This window comes from Astyanax mexicanus, chromosome 7, assembly GCF_023375975.1.
Source record: "Astyanax mexicanus isolate ESR-SI-001 chromosome 7, AstMex3_surface, whole genome shotgun sequence".
NCBI lineage: Eukaryota > Metazoa > Chordata > Actinopteri > Characiformes > Acestrorhamphidae > Astyanax > Astyanax mexicanus.
The window spans coordinates 47826489-47843783 of NC_064414.1; the positions used below are offsets into that span (position 1 = coordinate 47826489).

Sequence of the window (17295 nt, forward strand, 5' to 3'; positions counted from 1 at the left end):
TGCTACCACATTTCTGTAAAGCTTCTTTGCAGCAACATCAGTTGAAAAAAAATAATTTGATTTGATTTGACTATGGAAGAGTTGAATATATGTTGCGTAGAACTGACAAATTGTAACAAACTCTGACTCAAACCCAAGTAAAACAGGCCAATTCTTATTTTATTAACACCCCCAAGGTTTATGCAGACCCTTTTTGAAACTAAATGCAATACCTTATTCTGGAATCAGCTGGTTGAGATGGACTAAGCTGGATTTTAATGATCAAGGTAGGTAAAAGGTAAAAACATATCCTATAATGCTAAATTAGTTGGTCAAGTGAAAGCACTGCTGCAGGAGTTCACAACATAGGCATGAGGAAAGCTGCGCAAGCCAGGGGACAGCTTGGAAAGCTGGGTGCTAGGCTAAAAGCTAACCCTAGCAGATCATACTACAATCACTTCAGCTAAGCTAGCTAACCAAACATCATGCTGTTTGGACAATTGGTGGTGTTGAAGAGGCCCTCACAGTGCCATAAACTATCCAAATATATATACAGCTTTAAAGTTAAATGGAATTGACATGTCAAACAACAATAAATTAATAACTCAATCAATGCATTCTATGGAATATTTATATTATGTAATTGTGCTTGATTGTTGAATGTACATCGGAACATTGTCCAATTGACTCACAAGCAGTTGATTGTTGTAAACCTGATAATTTACCATAATTCACCATTATTAATAATTTATAAACGATTATAAATTATTATAAATTGTTTGATGGATTTCACTAATATGGCTAAGCAATGCTAACATACTGAGGCGGCTGTAAACATCCTTCCGCATAGCGTTCTCTATCCAGGGCAGGTAAGCAGACGAGCGGGTGAACACACTGGGCTTCTTGTCCATGATGCAGCCAATAGGACCAAAGCTGGTGATGCCATGCACCTGCCAGGGGTCCGAGGGGCTGGCCTGACACACGAAGGGTCCACCTGAGTCTCCCTGTCACACAGAGGGAACCAGAACACATACAGTTTATTTACCTACAGGGTTTACCAGGACTTTAAAATACATTCTGATGGGATCACTTTTATAATCCCTTATAAAATCTTTATTTATAAGAGTTCACACTCTTACTGATCCTAAGTGATTTACATGTAAATCATGTCCTAAAACTACAAATTTAAACATTGACACAAGTGATGCTGAAGCAATGTAACCAGAACATTTAAAATGTTCAATAAAAAAAAAATCGAAGAACATCCAGAAAACCTTACAGTTTGAACGTTCTAAGAACCTTAATTGTGGTGTTTAGAAAATGTTTTACTAATCAAAAATTTGTTTAGTTAGTTGGGATGCTACATCAACTGATAAAAATATGTTTCATCATAAAAATGTGCTTAAAAAAACAGATTGGCACTATATATTTATATATTTGAGTTTCTACCAATTAAATATTTAGCTTACTGTGCAAGAAGGAAAAAAATATCATTATTATAATGTTTGGGACCATTTTTGATTGAATGGAACAAAGCTTTACAAAAAGAGACATAGTTACACTAAAGGCACTAATCTTACACCCTGTGCAAAGTGCGTCACAATGCTCACTGCTATCTTTCACACCTTTCACGAATACTGTATATATACGCTTATGGGCGTGGTGGACGGAAAATGACTTGCTTTTCAGATATATTTCTAGCTTATTGCTATCTTGGCACCAAAAAACACAGATGCACCACTGACTGAAATTAACAGACGTCAGGCGTTTAAAACCTGCAGTAATGCACAAACCCACCATTTACATAAGCAATAAACAGAATAGAAAATAAAATAACATTTCTGTTCCCGTAAATGACTCAAACCATTCGATTTATTTTATATGCATCTAAATCTGTGATCCTTTCTGTTGTCTGTTTTTCATTTTAAAAGTTTTTGAGTCACATAAAAACTGAAAATCAAACAAAACACTGCAGTAAAGAAATCAGAAATGCTGTAGTTTACACAGATGGTGAAACACATACACACCTGGCACACAGACCTCAGTTCATCAGGTGCGTTGTATCCAGCGCAGATCATAGAGGATTTGACCTGGAACCACCAGTAGTCCATGCGCTTGCAGGTGTCATAGGGCACCACAGGAAGAGCCACCTGGTTCAGAGTCTCGGCCACTTTTGGAGCTGTAAAGTTACCTGATGAGGAAAATACTCTGGTTTAGAAGACTTTAAGCCATGCTTACTGTTTTAGTTAAACTTAGTATTTATGATAAGATATTTATGATGAGTATTTAAAGCACTAATAGTTTTTTGTTACTAAAATATAAGATTATATACAGTACTTGTAAATTAATGTAAATGTATACGAACAGTCCCAGTAAAAAGTATTGATACACCTTTAATCTATTTTTTTTGTTCTGCATTGTATATTAACACTAAAGTCATCCAAACTATAAAGAAAAACTTTAACTGTTAAACAAACTAGAATATGCTTTATAGTTTACATTCTTCAAAGCAGCACATCTCAGTTAACAGCTGTGCTGAACTCATCAAGAGTTAATTACTTAAGTACTTAAGTAAAAGTGCTCATTTTTACTAATTTTATGTAATTTTATTCATTATTCATCATTTAGTGTTTGGTAATGGCTTGTGAACAAAAAGGTCACAAAAAGCACATGCTTCCAATCCAATAGAAATTACTTATTACTTATTTTAGTAAATTGGATTTAACGTTACTATAGTTTTTATATTATTAAATTAGAGTCTTCCTTTTTTGTGTATTACAGACAGAAAACTCATTGTAATTATTAATATTTTTCAGGACTGGCACATAATTCAGTTCTGAAAGGGTTAAGAAATGAAGGTCAGTCAATCTGAAACATTTTAAGAAGTTTAAAAGTATCCTTAAGTCCAGTTGCAAAGCCCATTAAAAATGTTATGATGAAACTGGCTCTCATCAGGACAGTGCCAGAAAAGGAACTCTACCTTAAATTGCACCCATAGTTGAAATAAATGTGCAAATGCACACACATAAAGTATACTTGTCACAGGTTATCTAATTAATCTAAAGAAGTATTTCCAATAGAATAGGACTTCCTGGAGCAGATAAATTTGAATCTTTTAGCACTATGCACAATAAAAGGAGTACAAAGCCCCACAGCTCTGGATTTAATTGGATTTAAACATATCAAATGCTATAAAATCCCCACAGCAATGCTCCAAAATCAGTCAAGATATTATGAACTATTTTTAATACCGTTGATTTCAGCAGAAAGATTGAATACTTTTGTCCACAGTAACTGTTTCTAAAGTTTATAACATGCCCTTAGACCTTCTAATCTACAGTTGGTTATCTAGAAATTGCACATTTATCTTTGAGTTCATTAATAGGCATTGTCCTTGCACAAATAAATAAATAAATAAATGAACAGCAACCAATTCTCCTATTAGCACAGCTGCTTTAACACCCATCAACCAACAGATGGCCCTGTAACCCTTGCAGAGGCCTTTAGAGACGAGGAAGAAATCCGGGGGAAGAAAATGCTTTGCTCTCTTTTCGCCCATTTAATTGGCCGTTGATGCATGGCCTGCAGAGATCCATAAATGTCAATTCAATTTATATCTGTATTTATGCAGGGAGACCCAGCTGAGACTGCAGCCTCATTTACAGTGAGGTCATCATATGACAGTGGGTTAGCATTAGCATGCCGCTTAAGCTTAACCCCATTTTTTTGTGTGTTTCAGGCTTGGGAAGAACTCATTAGCTAATGAGCTAATTAGTTGTATCAGGTGTGTTAAAATAGGAAAAACATACAAACAAACAGGATCCAAGCCCAAATCTACACACTGAAAAACAGAGGTTTTTCCTAATTGTACCCTCAAAGGTATAATATTGGTCTTTACAGGGTCAGATTTGTTTCCTCTAAAGTACAAGTCTTTCCTAACAGCAGAAAGTGGAGATTTGTACCATTTAACCAGACAAAATGTACATGATCACAATCCTGTATTACTGTACTAATAAACTATATATATCTTAAATACACATTTTTCATTTGAAAGTCAGACAATTGTGGATCATCAAATTCTTGACACATATTCAGTTGATAATAATGTGGCTAAAATCTTTATAATCTTTACTGGTACAAAAACCATGGGTACAAAAAATACTTTCACTGGAAGGTACTCTATTGTACCTCAATAAAAGTTACAGCACCAGTGACAAGCAATTGTTATTTTTTTGTACAAATCTGTACTTACTTGTTTTAGTGTGTAGAAATACACAATGGAGCAATTTCCCAGACAGGGTTTGATTCTAGTCTTGGACTAGGAAAGGAAAATCATTGTCTGGGAAGCTGCCCCTATATGTCCAAATGTTTGCTGACTGAAACAGTAAACCTGTTGGCACCATGCCTAATGGCAGGAACTGGGTTCTCTGGAATGATGGTGCTCCATCCAGTACTTTTGGGATTAGATTTGGATGAGAGTTTGAGACTCTCTTGTTTGCTAAATGCAATAAAATCCTTATAGCAATGCTCCACAATCTAGTAAAAAAGCCTTATATGGACAGCAGAGGAAGTAAACACAGTAGAGACTTGATTTTTGAAGAAACAATAAATGACCAGGTGTCCCCAGATGTTTGTCCATATCTAGCATAACTGCATTAGCAAAATATACATTACATTGCCAAAAGTATACGCTCGCCTGCATTATGTTTGTTGATATAATTCTTGGATGGAGCTGCTCGGCCATGGTAATTCTCCATGGGTCTCTCTAAGCTCTACTGTTCTTGATCTAATCTGAAGCTACATGAAGTTTGGAGGTGTGTAGTGATTGGTGTAGTGACTGTGTAGTGTTGGTTCCTCTGGGCACTAAGCTCTTCAGCAACATCGCTGTCATTCCCAGTCTCTTTCACTGTGTTACAATATCACTGACAGTTGGCTGTGGAATATTTTGAGTAATTAAATTTTCACGACTGGACTTGTTGCACAGGTGCTGCATCCTATCACAGTACCACAGTGCTGGGGTTCACTGAGCTCCTGAGAGCCTGAGAACCATTCTTTCACTAATGTCTGTAGAAGCAGTACCAACATGACTAGCTGCTGCTTTTATAAATCTGTGGTTATGGAAGTGATTGGAAAACTAAGTTAAATTATTTGGGTGGGTGAGCAAACACTGCTGGCAATATAGTGTAGTTCTGTTAAGATGTGCTTTATCACCTATTTTGGACTGCTGTGATAAATATGTGGGTCTCATTACCTAGTCATTACACTATGTAGTGAATAGAAAACGAGTAAAGGAGTGAAGCATTGTAAACACAGCCTAATTATCTATACCTGTCTCATCTCCCCAGCCCGTGGCATAGCATTTCGTCCCTCCAGGAAGCACCTGCTCCACAGGCGGCATGCAGGCAAAGTGGACCTGGTCAGAGGGGGTCACCTCTCCGTCCAGGCGCACCAGGGCCACGTCAAACTCCACAGTGGGGACAGTGGGGTATTTGAAGCCCTCGTGGCGGTAAATGCCCAGAACACCAAAGCACTGCTGGCTGGGCTCAGACAGGGTCAGGTTGTATTTGCCCAGACACATCTGCCATCTCTGCAGCTCATCTGCATACCTGTGGAGAGGTTCACACACACACACAATTAAGCACTATCCAAAAATCTATAATAAAAGAATAGATACACTTATTGAGCAAGAAAATAAAGCAAAAGCACCAAAGAATTTAACTTTTGGAATATGACAAAACTTTTTTAATTTGCAAATGTAATAATGATATATGTAATTGATTACAACAAGATGCAAGATGAGATGAGATACGGTTGGGCATGAAAGCAAACATGTTCTGTATGCTATCCTGCAACACTTTTGCCCACAGATGTTGCAGCTGGACCTGTAGATCCTGCTCTACACATATAGAATGCTAAAACTTGCATACAAGCTGCCCCATAAATGTATCACCCATTGGTGATAAATCTGGGGGCTTGAAAGGCCAGGAAGAAGTGTTCAGGACAAGGACATTGCTAGAAAACACTTGCTGTGTGAGTATGAGCATTTTCTTACTGAAAAATGTGAGGTGGATGCCCTGGAATGAGAGGCACGGCACATGGCTCCACCTGGATTTAAGTAAGTAAATGATGTTGGTTTGATGCTGCAGTTGGTCTGCAGGTTTAGGTTCAGCAACAGTATGTGCTGAAAGAATGAGGTCAGCTGACTACCTGAATATACTGAATATAGACCAGGTTATTCCATCAATGGAGGTTTTCCTCCCTAATATATATGGCACGGCCATATACCAAGATTACAATGCCAGAATTCATGGTGCTGGAATTGTGAAAGATGGATTCAGGGAGCATGAGATCAACATTTTCACACATGGATTGAGAGAGTTCACCACAGAGTCCAGATCTTAACCTCATTGAGAATCTTTGGGATGTGCTGGATGGAGAAGAGCTGCTTTGTTCAGTGGTCAGACTCTACCATCATCAATGCTGCTGCAAGATCTTGGTGAAAAATTAATCCAGCAACACTGGATTGAAATAAATCTTGTGACATTGTAGAAGCTTATTGAAACAATGCCGCAGTGAATACGTGCCACAATCAAAGGTCCATTCAAATATTAGAGTATTTGACCTTTTTTTTTGGCCAGGCAGTGTATTAAGCTGTTATTGTCCCCGGTAACACTACTAGGAGTGACTGATTGTTGTATACTATGGCTGTTGGGGGAATGTGTAAATTATCAACATTGATGTCCACATCACAAGGCCTCTTTACTTGAACCTGACATCAGATCATATGATCCCAAACAGAACCGGGATTTTTGCTAAAGATAATGTGGTTTTAGTCTACAGCAGTCCAGTTTTTGCTTCACAAAACCACTGCAGACAAAGGTTATTGTGGCTGGCTAAAGAGTGTGAGCAATTTATCACAATGACAATCCTAATTCTCTCAGTTCAATAATGCACCCACTCTCAAAATCTGTCAATTGGGCAAAATGTCTTCAAAGTGACTCATAAAGGGATATCTAGTAACCAGTGGTCTTTCACCATGAAGTACACTACCCAAAAGTAGCCTCTGAGAGCCTTTTTGTAGGGCAGTGGGTGAAGCACTTTTACACCCTCTTATGGCAAAACCCAGTGTCTAATCTGACTATATCTGTAATCATTGACATAGCTTCCTGAGACATAACTGTATTCAGAGTTTGCAGCAATGTGTGCTAGTTTTTATGAATATACTGCATATACACCCATGATCAAAAGTAGTTGCCCCCAGAAGAAAGTGTTGGGTTGCTTTGCAATGCAGTTGGATTTTACAGCATAACAGGAACAATAAATTATTAAAAAAAAAATAGACTCATATAGGCATCATTGACTTTTGAGAAACACATTAAGAAGTTGTATGCAACGCATGTGTAATGCAATATGCCAGATTCTATGCATCTTGAGTTGTGGCTGGCTATGGCTTAGCGTCTGTGTCTTCAAGGTAAACTCTGAAGATGGCAGCAGTATAAATAGTATTGGAATAGTGCACTAAAGGCCAACATTAGGAACCTCTACAACTACTGTATATTGATAGAGTCTGGCATGTTGCATTACACACTAAATTAGGCATTAAAATCTGCATTCCTTCTGAGTGCAGCTACTTTTGATGATGAGTGTATGCACAGATATGCTGTATGCAATATGGTGTAATATACTAAAAGTAACAGCCTGCAGGAAGACAGAGCGATATGAGTAACAGCTAGAGGACGTCGGCTGTACCTGATGAAGCAGTGAGCAGCTGTCAAAACCCACTGCTTATGGATGAGCGTCCCACCACACGTGTGAAAGAAGGTGGGGGTCGGCTGGGATTCGGGCCAAACCTTGGGCAAGAACACAAATACAGTGTGGTTGATGTGGTGTCTCATGCGGTTGGTTAAACAACATTACAAGTGTAACTGAATTATCTTGACACACTGAAAAAAACAATGACTAAAATCTACTTTAAAAAAGTTTCACAAATTTCTGCATATGTTTTTTTTAAGTAAGTTAAATTTTAGATCAATTTAAGTAACATTAACTCGGTTTCAAGACTTAAATGTTACATAGAGTAAAAAAGTGAACTGAACTTCAGTCAATCCTTTCTTTTAGTAACATTTACTTAATTTCTGCATACAATATTACCTAATTACTACTTACTAATTAACTACTTAACCTATACAATATTACTCAAATCATTTATAATACATAATGTACTATAATTCGTGAAATATAAATATTTTTAAAACACATGGATGGCATGTAATACTAATATACTAAACAGTATACTAAAAAAGATGGTATTACATCCCATCATAATTTAAAATTCAGGAATTATAATATATTATGTCTCATAAATTATTTGAGTAATCTTGTAAAAATTAAGTAATTGTAATTAGGTAATATTGTATGCAAAAATTAAGTAAAGGTTACTAAAAGAAAGGATTGATACAGCAAAAATAAATAAAGTAAAGTTTACTAAAAGAAAGGATTGACTGAAGTTCAGTTCACTTATTTACGTTATATAATATTTCAGTCTTGAAACTGAGTTGAAGTTACTTAAATTTATCTGAAATTAAATTTACTTAAAAAAAAGCAAAAAACAAAATGTACTTATCATTTTTTTTTCAGTGCATAAGATGTTCCTATTCCTACAGGGGGAAAAAAATGATAAAATCCTTCTAAATCCATAAACAAAGCCGTATACAAGCCAAGCAAAAACTACAAATTAAATAAAAAATACTATATCCTATAAAAAGGCCAAAATCAAACAATCTGGATTAGAAGTAGAAAGGTGTTAATATTTAAAAAAACGCAGGATGTGTTATCGCTTTCCAATTCACAGCCATGATTATTAAATAAATGGCGTCTTTAGCTGAGGCGCTATGATGTATAATACAGCTGCTCTCAGGAGAAAACCTCCTGTCATCATTTCTGACAGGTTGAGGGTTTTTGTTACACAAATTTAAAAATTAAAACTGACTTATTTATGCAGCCTACGCATTTTTATAGCTCTCACAGTGGGGAAAAATGAAAAATCATCTCTAGCTGCCGCAGTGTTTAGAGAAAAATACCATCTGTCTCGCTCCTCCGGTGGAAAGCTGCTGCTGTTGTGTTGGAAGGCTTTCTCAAGATGCTGGAGATATATTGGAGCTGAGCTGGTGCTAAACTAGCCGAATAATCATTTTCTAATCAACTTCTGCTGATCAGCACAATTCGTCACGTGGGATTTACTGCCGATCACTCCGGTGTATCTAACCGAACGTTCTGTCGCGGCTCGGTATCTCAGGATCTCAGATAAACACTAACGGCTGTGCTGAGAAGAGCAGAGGAAGTGTGAGGTGTTACTGGGCGGGAGGTGATGTATTTCAGCCATACCTGCATGGACACTTGCCAGGGCCAGGAGTGAGCTTTGGCAGGCTCGCCGTTCACTATGCGAGTGTTGACCGTTGGGGGGATCGCAGGCCTTCCGCACGTCTCCGGCCATTCTGTGGGACAAAACAAAGGTCAGGGGCCAGATTCCAGGGCTGTGTATCTCACAGAGTTGTACACGGTCCTTTGCTTTTAATCATCTTTAAAGCAGCAGTCCATACGTCTTTTTTTAATTTTTTTTATTTTTTATTAAAGCAGTAAAAGTGGCAGTAAAAGTTAACATTTAAAGTGGTAGTCCATATTATTTTATTTCTAAACTGAAAGCAGAAGCATTTCCAAGTAGAGAAAAGACAAAAAAATATTGTGTTTCATAGTACCACTATGCTAAACGACCATCCTTGCTAAGCCTAATATATTCATTCTAAAAACTGGGGTGTCTGGTTGCTTTTCGCGGGATTTCTTCTGGTCAAGTCACACTTCTTTACGTACATATGTCACATGTACAGCCTCTAAAAGAGGATCCGTCAGTTTTACTGAACGTAAACAGCTGGTGGAGCAATGGAGACTTCAGAAGGGGAAATTCAGAGCTCAGTAGCTCATTCACCCAAAGTAAAACTAAAGTGTGTAGTGAAGTTTCTGACAGAGCGTGCTCTCTCTCTCTCTGACTGAACATAACCTGGAATCGGATTCTTCTGCTCTAAAAGGAGACCTCATTACACCCGCCCAGTTTAAAATGATTCTTCCACATACTCTGTGCAAATACCCATTCTCACCAGAGAGGGCCCTAAATCCCCTAAATCCTAAAATTACAGACATCAGCTGTAATATAGTCATTCTGAACACAGAGTGGTCTGGTAGATTTGTTTGATGTAATTGCTTTTTATATTTTAAAAGTATTTTGTAAATGTACAAAATTAACCAAACAATGTACTCAGAAACCTCGATTTTTTTTTATTTTTTTTTACATTGCATCGTTTTACACCCCCCAAACAATCTATTTTTTTTTTACTTCTTCTGCCTACATCTTTTATGTATTTATCTGCGCTGATGGGTGTGGCGGTCTGAAAAAGAAATGTGTTGAGGTACATTTCTGGCATATTGCTACCTTGGCAACAGAAAACACAGGTGCTCCACTGATAATACTCCACTGAAATAAGCCATCGGTCAGATGTTTATTACTATCTTGGCAACACACGTACCTCTGCTCATTACGCACTCACAAGGGCAGCAAGGTAGCAGTGCACAAACCCAACTTTTACGTCAAAAATAAACAGAACAAAAAAATAAAATAAAATGCTGTTCCCGTAAATGACCTGCTTGCACACCTTCACAGCGTGAACAAAAAGGTCAGTTTCCTCTGCTGAGAATTGCAGAAGCGCTGCGCTGTTAAAATAGCAATCTGCCAAAGTCAGAGTGCACCTGGCTCTTTTTTTATTTTATTGCACATTATGCATAAAACACACCCATGATTAGTTAAGAGAATTGGTACATGCCTTTTGCGCATTTCAAACTTCAAAAGGTGTCCTTTTCCTGTCGTTATGATAGCAAAGACACACTGACACGCCTTAAATCAGGCTGCACAGTGCACGGTTGATGGCTCACCTATAGATCACTAAAACAGGGCATTAGAAGTCAAAATGCTTGGAGTTGACACTGTGACTCTTTTGACTCTATACTAAACACTAATTCAATATACACTCTCTCTACCTCTCGCTCTCTCTCCCTCTCTCTGTTTTTCCCCTTAGGCCTCAAAGTGCATTCAGTGCACCTTGCAATGTTCACCTTCGGACACACACACACACACACACACACACTCTCATCGAGCCAGCAAGGCCACCTGAGACCGAGCACAGCGCAAGGTCTTCTCACAAACTCAGTCACCACAGCAGTAAAACAGCCCGAATTCCCATAAGCCCCCACAGAACAGTGCCGTCCCCAGCGAACAGGCCTCGGATCACTGCTGCTGGACACATGCCTGCTGCCCTTGTTTTTCTGCTCCTCTGCTTTCTGTTGTTCTGAGGTTATGCCTGTACGCTTTTTACATTTTTGCAAAAAACAGAGGTTCCCATCTCTGATCCTGAAGATCTACGCCTATGCAGCCCTTGGCCCTACCCCTTACCCCTACCCCTCTCTTTTGTTGGTGCATGCCAAGGGAAAGGAGTGTCCCAATTTTTATTTGGCTGCAGGGGTAGGTTATGGGAAGGTATATGGCTTGTTAGCCCTTCAAATGGAGATTTTTCAGATGCACACTTCAAATCGAGGAGTATGAGAATAGCACTATTTTACCAGAGTTTAATGAGTAGTTTCAATGTTTTATGGCTGATTTCTTCGTAATTAGCATAAAAAAGTTTGCTAGTAGTTTGTCTTAGTAGCTAGCAAGCTAGCTAACTTTCCCGTTCCACCTTAAATGGTGCAACAGACGACAGGGGCTGCAGCATTTAAGGCAAAACGAAAAATTAAAACTAATAAAAGCTGATTAAAGCTAATTTCAGCTCCCCATCACAGAGGAATTAAGGAATGGACAATTCTAATCCAATTCTAGTCTCCCCCCTTTCTGAAGACATACAATAAAGCCCTAAAGTTAACTAGTTAATCAGCTGCAGCTAGGTTACAGAGCTTTCTGATTTCAGAGTTCCTGATGTCGTATCGGGAGATTGAAGGTTTGTCCCAATTCTTAGGGTGGAGGATTTCAGCCCTTCCTCTTGAAACTCTCTTCCAAGTGGAAGGGTTACACTCGAAAAGAAGGATTAGGGGTAAGTGGTAGTGCCAAGGAGTGAAATGGAATTGGGCCTTTAGCTAAAAACATAATCAACCCCACCTGATTCATCTACTTAGGTCAGTACTGCTTTGATCAGCTGAATGAGGTGTTCAATTTGGCCAGGAAGCTGGTAATAGGGCTGGAAAATGTTCCTAATTTTTGTTAACGCATGAAAGCGTCATTATGTAGCAGCCGTATCACCTCAATTGTAATTGTAAGAAAGAGAAAAAGAGTGCCAATAGATCAGGAAGCTGGAGTTGGAGTGGTGCTGGTGATCCAGAACTTATCATCAAACATCAGCATAACCAGATTGAATCCCATATTCAGGCCTGTTGCAACAGGATAAGCAAACTAAGCAATTGCTTAAGGGCCCAAGCTGGCCTGAGGCCCTCAGGCAACTACTGGTTATAAACTGAATGCAACGACAAACAGTCTGTGACGGTTAATGCAGGAAAGTAGAACAACACTGTTATCAGCATCCCCCTTAAAGGGGCCCCTCCCACTAGTTACTGACAGCAGCATATAACCAGACTGAAACATGTTCAGCAGTATCCACTGTCTTTAACACTAATAAATAAATAAAGCTATTGACTCACTCAGTGTAAAAAATTTAAGAAGCTTTTTTAAGAAGATTTTACCTTCACAAGTTAATGTACTTTGTCTAATACGCATTACTGTGTGTTGAAGGGTTATCAGGTGTACCTATATGGATGTTGTCCCATGGGTTTGGTGGTACAGGTGGTTCAGTTGGAGCTGGCAGGGTGGGATCTGTGGTCCAGAAAGCTCTGAATCCTTCAGCTTCCGTAAAAAAGTCAGCAAAGAAACGCATCACCAGCTCGTTTCCCGTCGTCTGGATCACCGGTGGGATATTGGTACCACAGTACGGACCTGCAGTGAAGACAGCATACAGCATGCACAGGTACATCTTTAAAAAGTTACTTTATATCAGTAATTCAGTTCAAAATATTATATAAATGTATTTCACACAGAGTGATCTATTTTAAGCGCTGATTTCTTTTATCACCAACGTAAACCCAAAAATAAGACCAACTGGTACATTTGGCAGTGTGGACAAGGTGTCAAGTCCTGCTGGAAAATGAAAGCCGCATGTCAGGTTTGTTTCTGACAGTGGAACATACCATATACTGTATATATTCTGGCCAATTTTGGCCAATATTAAACAAAATACCACATTCCAAAATATATTTTGTCTATGACACAAAAGTCCATGATGACATTAAACTTACATATTAACTAAACCTACATTTTACACAGCATGTCTGATTAAATAGTGTAAACTGTAATCTTAACGTTTTAAGGCTAGGGCTTGGAGTTAGGTTTAAGATTTAGGTTTGGGTTGTAGCTTGGTTTTATGGTTAATTCATGTAGAGGTTAGAGTTAACGTTAGGATCAGGTGTAGGGTAAGGTTTTGAGGTTAGGTTTAAGGTTTAGTTTTGGGTTAAGTTGTTTAGGGTTAGAGGTAATATTTGGGGTTTAGATTTAAGTTAGTGCTAGGTTTAAGGGTTAATTCATGGTTAAGCTTAGGGTTAGGGGTTAGGTTTAAGATTTAGATTTAAGTTAGTGCTAGGTTTAAGGGTTAATTCATGGTTAAGCTTAGGGTTAGGGTTAGGGGTTAGGTTTAAGATTTAGATTTAAGTTAGTGCTAGGTTTAAGGGTTAATTCATGGTTAAGCTTAGGGTTAGGGGTTAGGTTTAAGATTTAGATTTAAGTTAGTGCTAGGTTTAAGGGTTAATTCATGGTTAAGCTTAGGGTTAGGGGTTAGGTTTAAGATTTAGATTTAAGTTAGTGCTAGGTTTAAGGGTTAATTCATGGTTAAGCTTAGGGTTAGGGGTTAGGTTTAAGATTTAGATTTAAGTTAGTGCTAGGTTTAAGGGTTAATTCATGGTTAAGCTTAGGGTTAGGGTTAGGGGTTAGGTTTAAGATTTAGATTTAAGTTAGTGCTAGGTTTAAGGGTTAATTCATGGTTAAGCTTAGGGTTAGGGGTTAGGTTTAAGATTTAGATTTAAGTTAGTGCTAGGTTTAAGGGTTAATTCATGGTTAAGCTTAGGGTTAGGGTTTGGGGTTAGATTTAAGGTGTAGGTTTGGGTAAGAGCTTGGTTTTAGGATTAATTAATAGTTGAGATTAGGGTTATGATTAGGTGTAGAGTTATGTTGTGTAGAGAATCATTAACGTTCAATGTAGGGTTAAGTTGCATTTAATAGATATTAAAATAAATGTTAAGTGAGCGTGTATGAGCATCTATAATGGACCACATAATTATAGTGATGCTAAAATCTACAGTATGTGGTCGGCATACAGATACAAGGTTTTGTTGCTGTCAGAACAAATGTTTGGATCTCCATTTTTGTGTTTCCCTGTCATTATTATTATTTTTGTCATTATTGTGTTATTTTTGGTATCATTTAAAAGCCCCAGCCACTTCTTTATACTGCATGGGAAGCATAAAAAAGGGATCAATAAAAATGGTCTAGAATTAAATTAAATCAGTTTCTCATAAAACCTTTAAAATAAAAAAATGGTAACACTTTACTTGGATGGTCCATTTGATGGCCTCTTTGATGCTCAACTGACATTTAACTAACATTCTACTACATGTCTATTAAATGCAAATGAACTAAAAGGTGAAAGTAAATGATTCTCTATTGAATATAACCCTACATTCAACTCTAATCAATGCTTATCTTAATATTTTAGGATTGGGTTTAGGGTTAGATTTTAAGTTTAGGTTAAGGTTAGGGTAAGGGTTAGGTGTAGGGTTAGATTATAAGCTTGATTAAGGGTTAAGGTTAGGGTTAGGTGTAGGGTTAGATTTTATGGTTGATTAAGGGTTAAGGTTAGGGTTAGGTGTAGGGTTAGATTTTATGGTTGATTAAGGGTTAAGGTTAGGGTTAGGTGTAGGGTTGGGTTCTATTTTGAATTATTTACATTTAACATAGGCTTTAGTTAAATTTAATGGACATTCAATTCCGTGTTATTTGAATGTCAGTAGAGCATCAACAAGGCCATAAAATGGACCATCCAAGTAAAGTGTTACCAAAAAAAAAAATCTTTAAAATGTACCATTTTGGAGATAGAATATTTTGATTTAACAACAATGATATATTAAATATTATGTGTAGAAAATGTAACTCTGAGTTTTAGAAACTAGTGTTGCAGAGCTGAGGAACTCTTGCTGACCGTATTTCTTGGCTGTGGGCTGTGATCCATCATAAATGACCACGTTGTCAAAGCAGCGTCCTAACAGGAGGCCGGCCTCCTCCACGTCGAACTGGGTGAACGTCAGCGTGATGGTTTTGCCCTGGGGCACCTGCATCCTCCACAGGCACTCTCTGTTGGGTGGGTAATTCATGGGCCAGTTTTCTGACTTTATGACCCCTGTCTCCTCACGAGAGAAGCCTCCACAGCCCTGGACCTCTGAGAGAGGAAAGAGGGAGAAAAGAGGGTGAAATGAATGCAGCACAACCTATGATGACCAATGAAACACAATCACTGATTATTAAAAAAAACTAATGAATAAAAATGATAAAACTGGCACTTTTTTCTTAACTTAATTTTAAAAGCAATATTTTCTCCAAACCTTTTCGTTTTGTCACAGTTACCTAATTTACAGGCCTCACCACCCAGCGACAAGACATGCTGAATTAGAATGAAAATATGGTGACACCCCTGTTCCTTACTAGAGTCGCATTATGCGCACACCGGATTATAAGGCGCATTTCATGCAACACTAGTAACTAGTAGTAGGAACAGGGGTGTTGCCGTGTTTTCCTTATAAATTCAGACATTCAGCAGGTCTCACCACTCGTTGGCAAGACCTGTAAAGCTATGCTAAGTTAAGTAACAAAAGTGAAAAAAAACCCTTTTCAGACAGGTCAGACAAGTGTGGTGTGGTGTGGAGCGCTGGGTGTTAATCTACACAGAGTTCTCTCCTGAAAACTGTTTATTTGGGTGAGTAAAGCGCTTCTGTTTATGTCCACTAAAGCTGGAGCATTAGCATTAGTGGCTAACAGCTAGCGGGTAATGCTAATGCTGCTCCAGCAGTGCTAGATGGTGCTAACAGCAGACTACAGGTTGATAAAGCTCACCTCGGGATGGCCAAAGAGCTAGTGCTTAGCACGGTTAGCGGGTAATGGTAATGCTGCTCCAGCAGTGCTAGCCAGGGTTAGTACTGAAGAACTAAACTGAAACTCCTGTATAACGCTATACTTCAGCGGAGTGACTATTCTGCTCTTTAATACCTGACTGGTAGCATTTATATATAAGGCACATCGGATTATAAGGCACACTGACGATTTTTGGGAAAATTAAAAGACGTTAAGTACGCCTTATAGTCTGAAAAATTGGGTTCACTTCCACTTACTATTGTCTCATACGTTATGACAATGGGGTGACCTGTCTTTACCAAATCACAATGTAGGTTTACAATGTAGGGAGCTGACAGGTTTGTGATTTTTCACAGTTTGTGGGATGTAAGGGAATCAAGTCTTATCTTTTAACAATATACCCCTTTTTAAAAAAGCCAATATTTATGTGAAATGATTAAGCTTTAGTATTCTATTTTAGAAACCGTATCATCCCTCAGATTATACTGTAAAACAAAGGTCTTAATCAGTTAAAAAAAAAAACTGGATTTATTTTAAACAGAATCTTTGCAGATATCCTCCTTGTGTGACCCCTACTGTAAAAATAAACTGCAGAGACATTCTTTTTAAAAGGAGACAATGTCCCACTGCTGGCCCATGAAATCGGAGCTGCTGCAGACTTATATCTCCCCAGATACAGATCAGCTTCTGCCACACCGAGAGGAGTTTAAAGCGTCTTTGGAAGTTGGGGAAGGCAAACACATTTAATAAATCCAGCTATATTTATATTTGCCCTGAAATATGGCTCCCTAAACTGCCGTTTTGGCAGCGCAGGTAGAGTGTAATTTGTTAGCCTTGATGCGGGAGCGGCGTGGCGGCGGGCCAGCGGAGAGCTGCAGTAAAGACTATCAAGTGAAATCTCCTCACAGCCATGGTCAGTAAGTCTATTTATTGTGCAAAAGCAATCTACCTTGACTGACCTGTCTGAGAAAATGCTTGGCAGTGAACCTGACACACAAACACGCTTACGGACATAATGAAGAAACGGCAGCTGAAAAAGATACATAACTATGCTG

The 17295-nt window shown here is 38.3% G+C and overlaps 1 protein-coding gene across 1 annotated transcript in view; it reads right to left on the reverse strand.

The window, feature by feature from the left end:
* The window catches only part of zgc:154142 (CUB and Tryp_SPc domain-containing protein), a 64977-nt gene that overhangs the window by 7176 nt on the left and 40506 nt on the right, over positions 1 to 17295 (reverse strand). The window contains exons 10-16 of the mRNA XM_022684685.2: positions 15315 to 15551; positions 12818 to 13003; positions 9364 to 9473; positions 7729 to 7829; positions 5308 to 5585; positions 2007 to 2170; positions 800 to 983 (exon numbers count right to left, since the gene is read on the reverse strand). Coding sequence (XP_022540406.2) covers positions 800 to 983; positions 2007 to 2170; positions 5308 to 5585; positions 7729 to 7829; positions 9364 to 9473; positions 12818 to 13003; positions 15315 to 15551 — 1260 coding nt within the window. The remainder of the gene's footprint in view (positions 1 to 799; positions 984 to 2006; positions 2171 to 5307; positions 5586 to 7728; positions 7830 to 9363; positions 9474 to 12817; positions 13004 to 15314; positions 15552 to 17295) is intronic.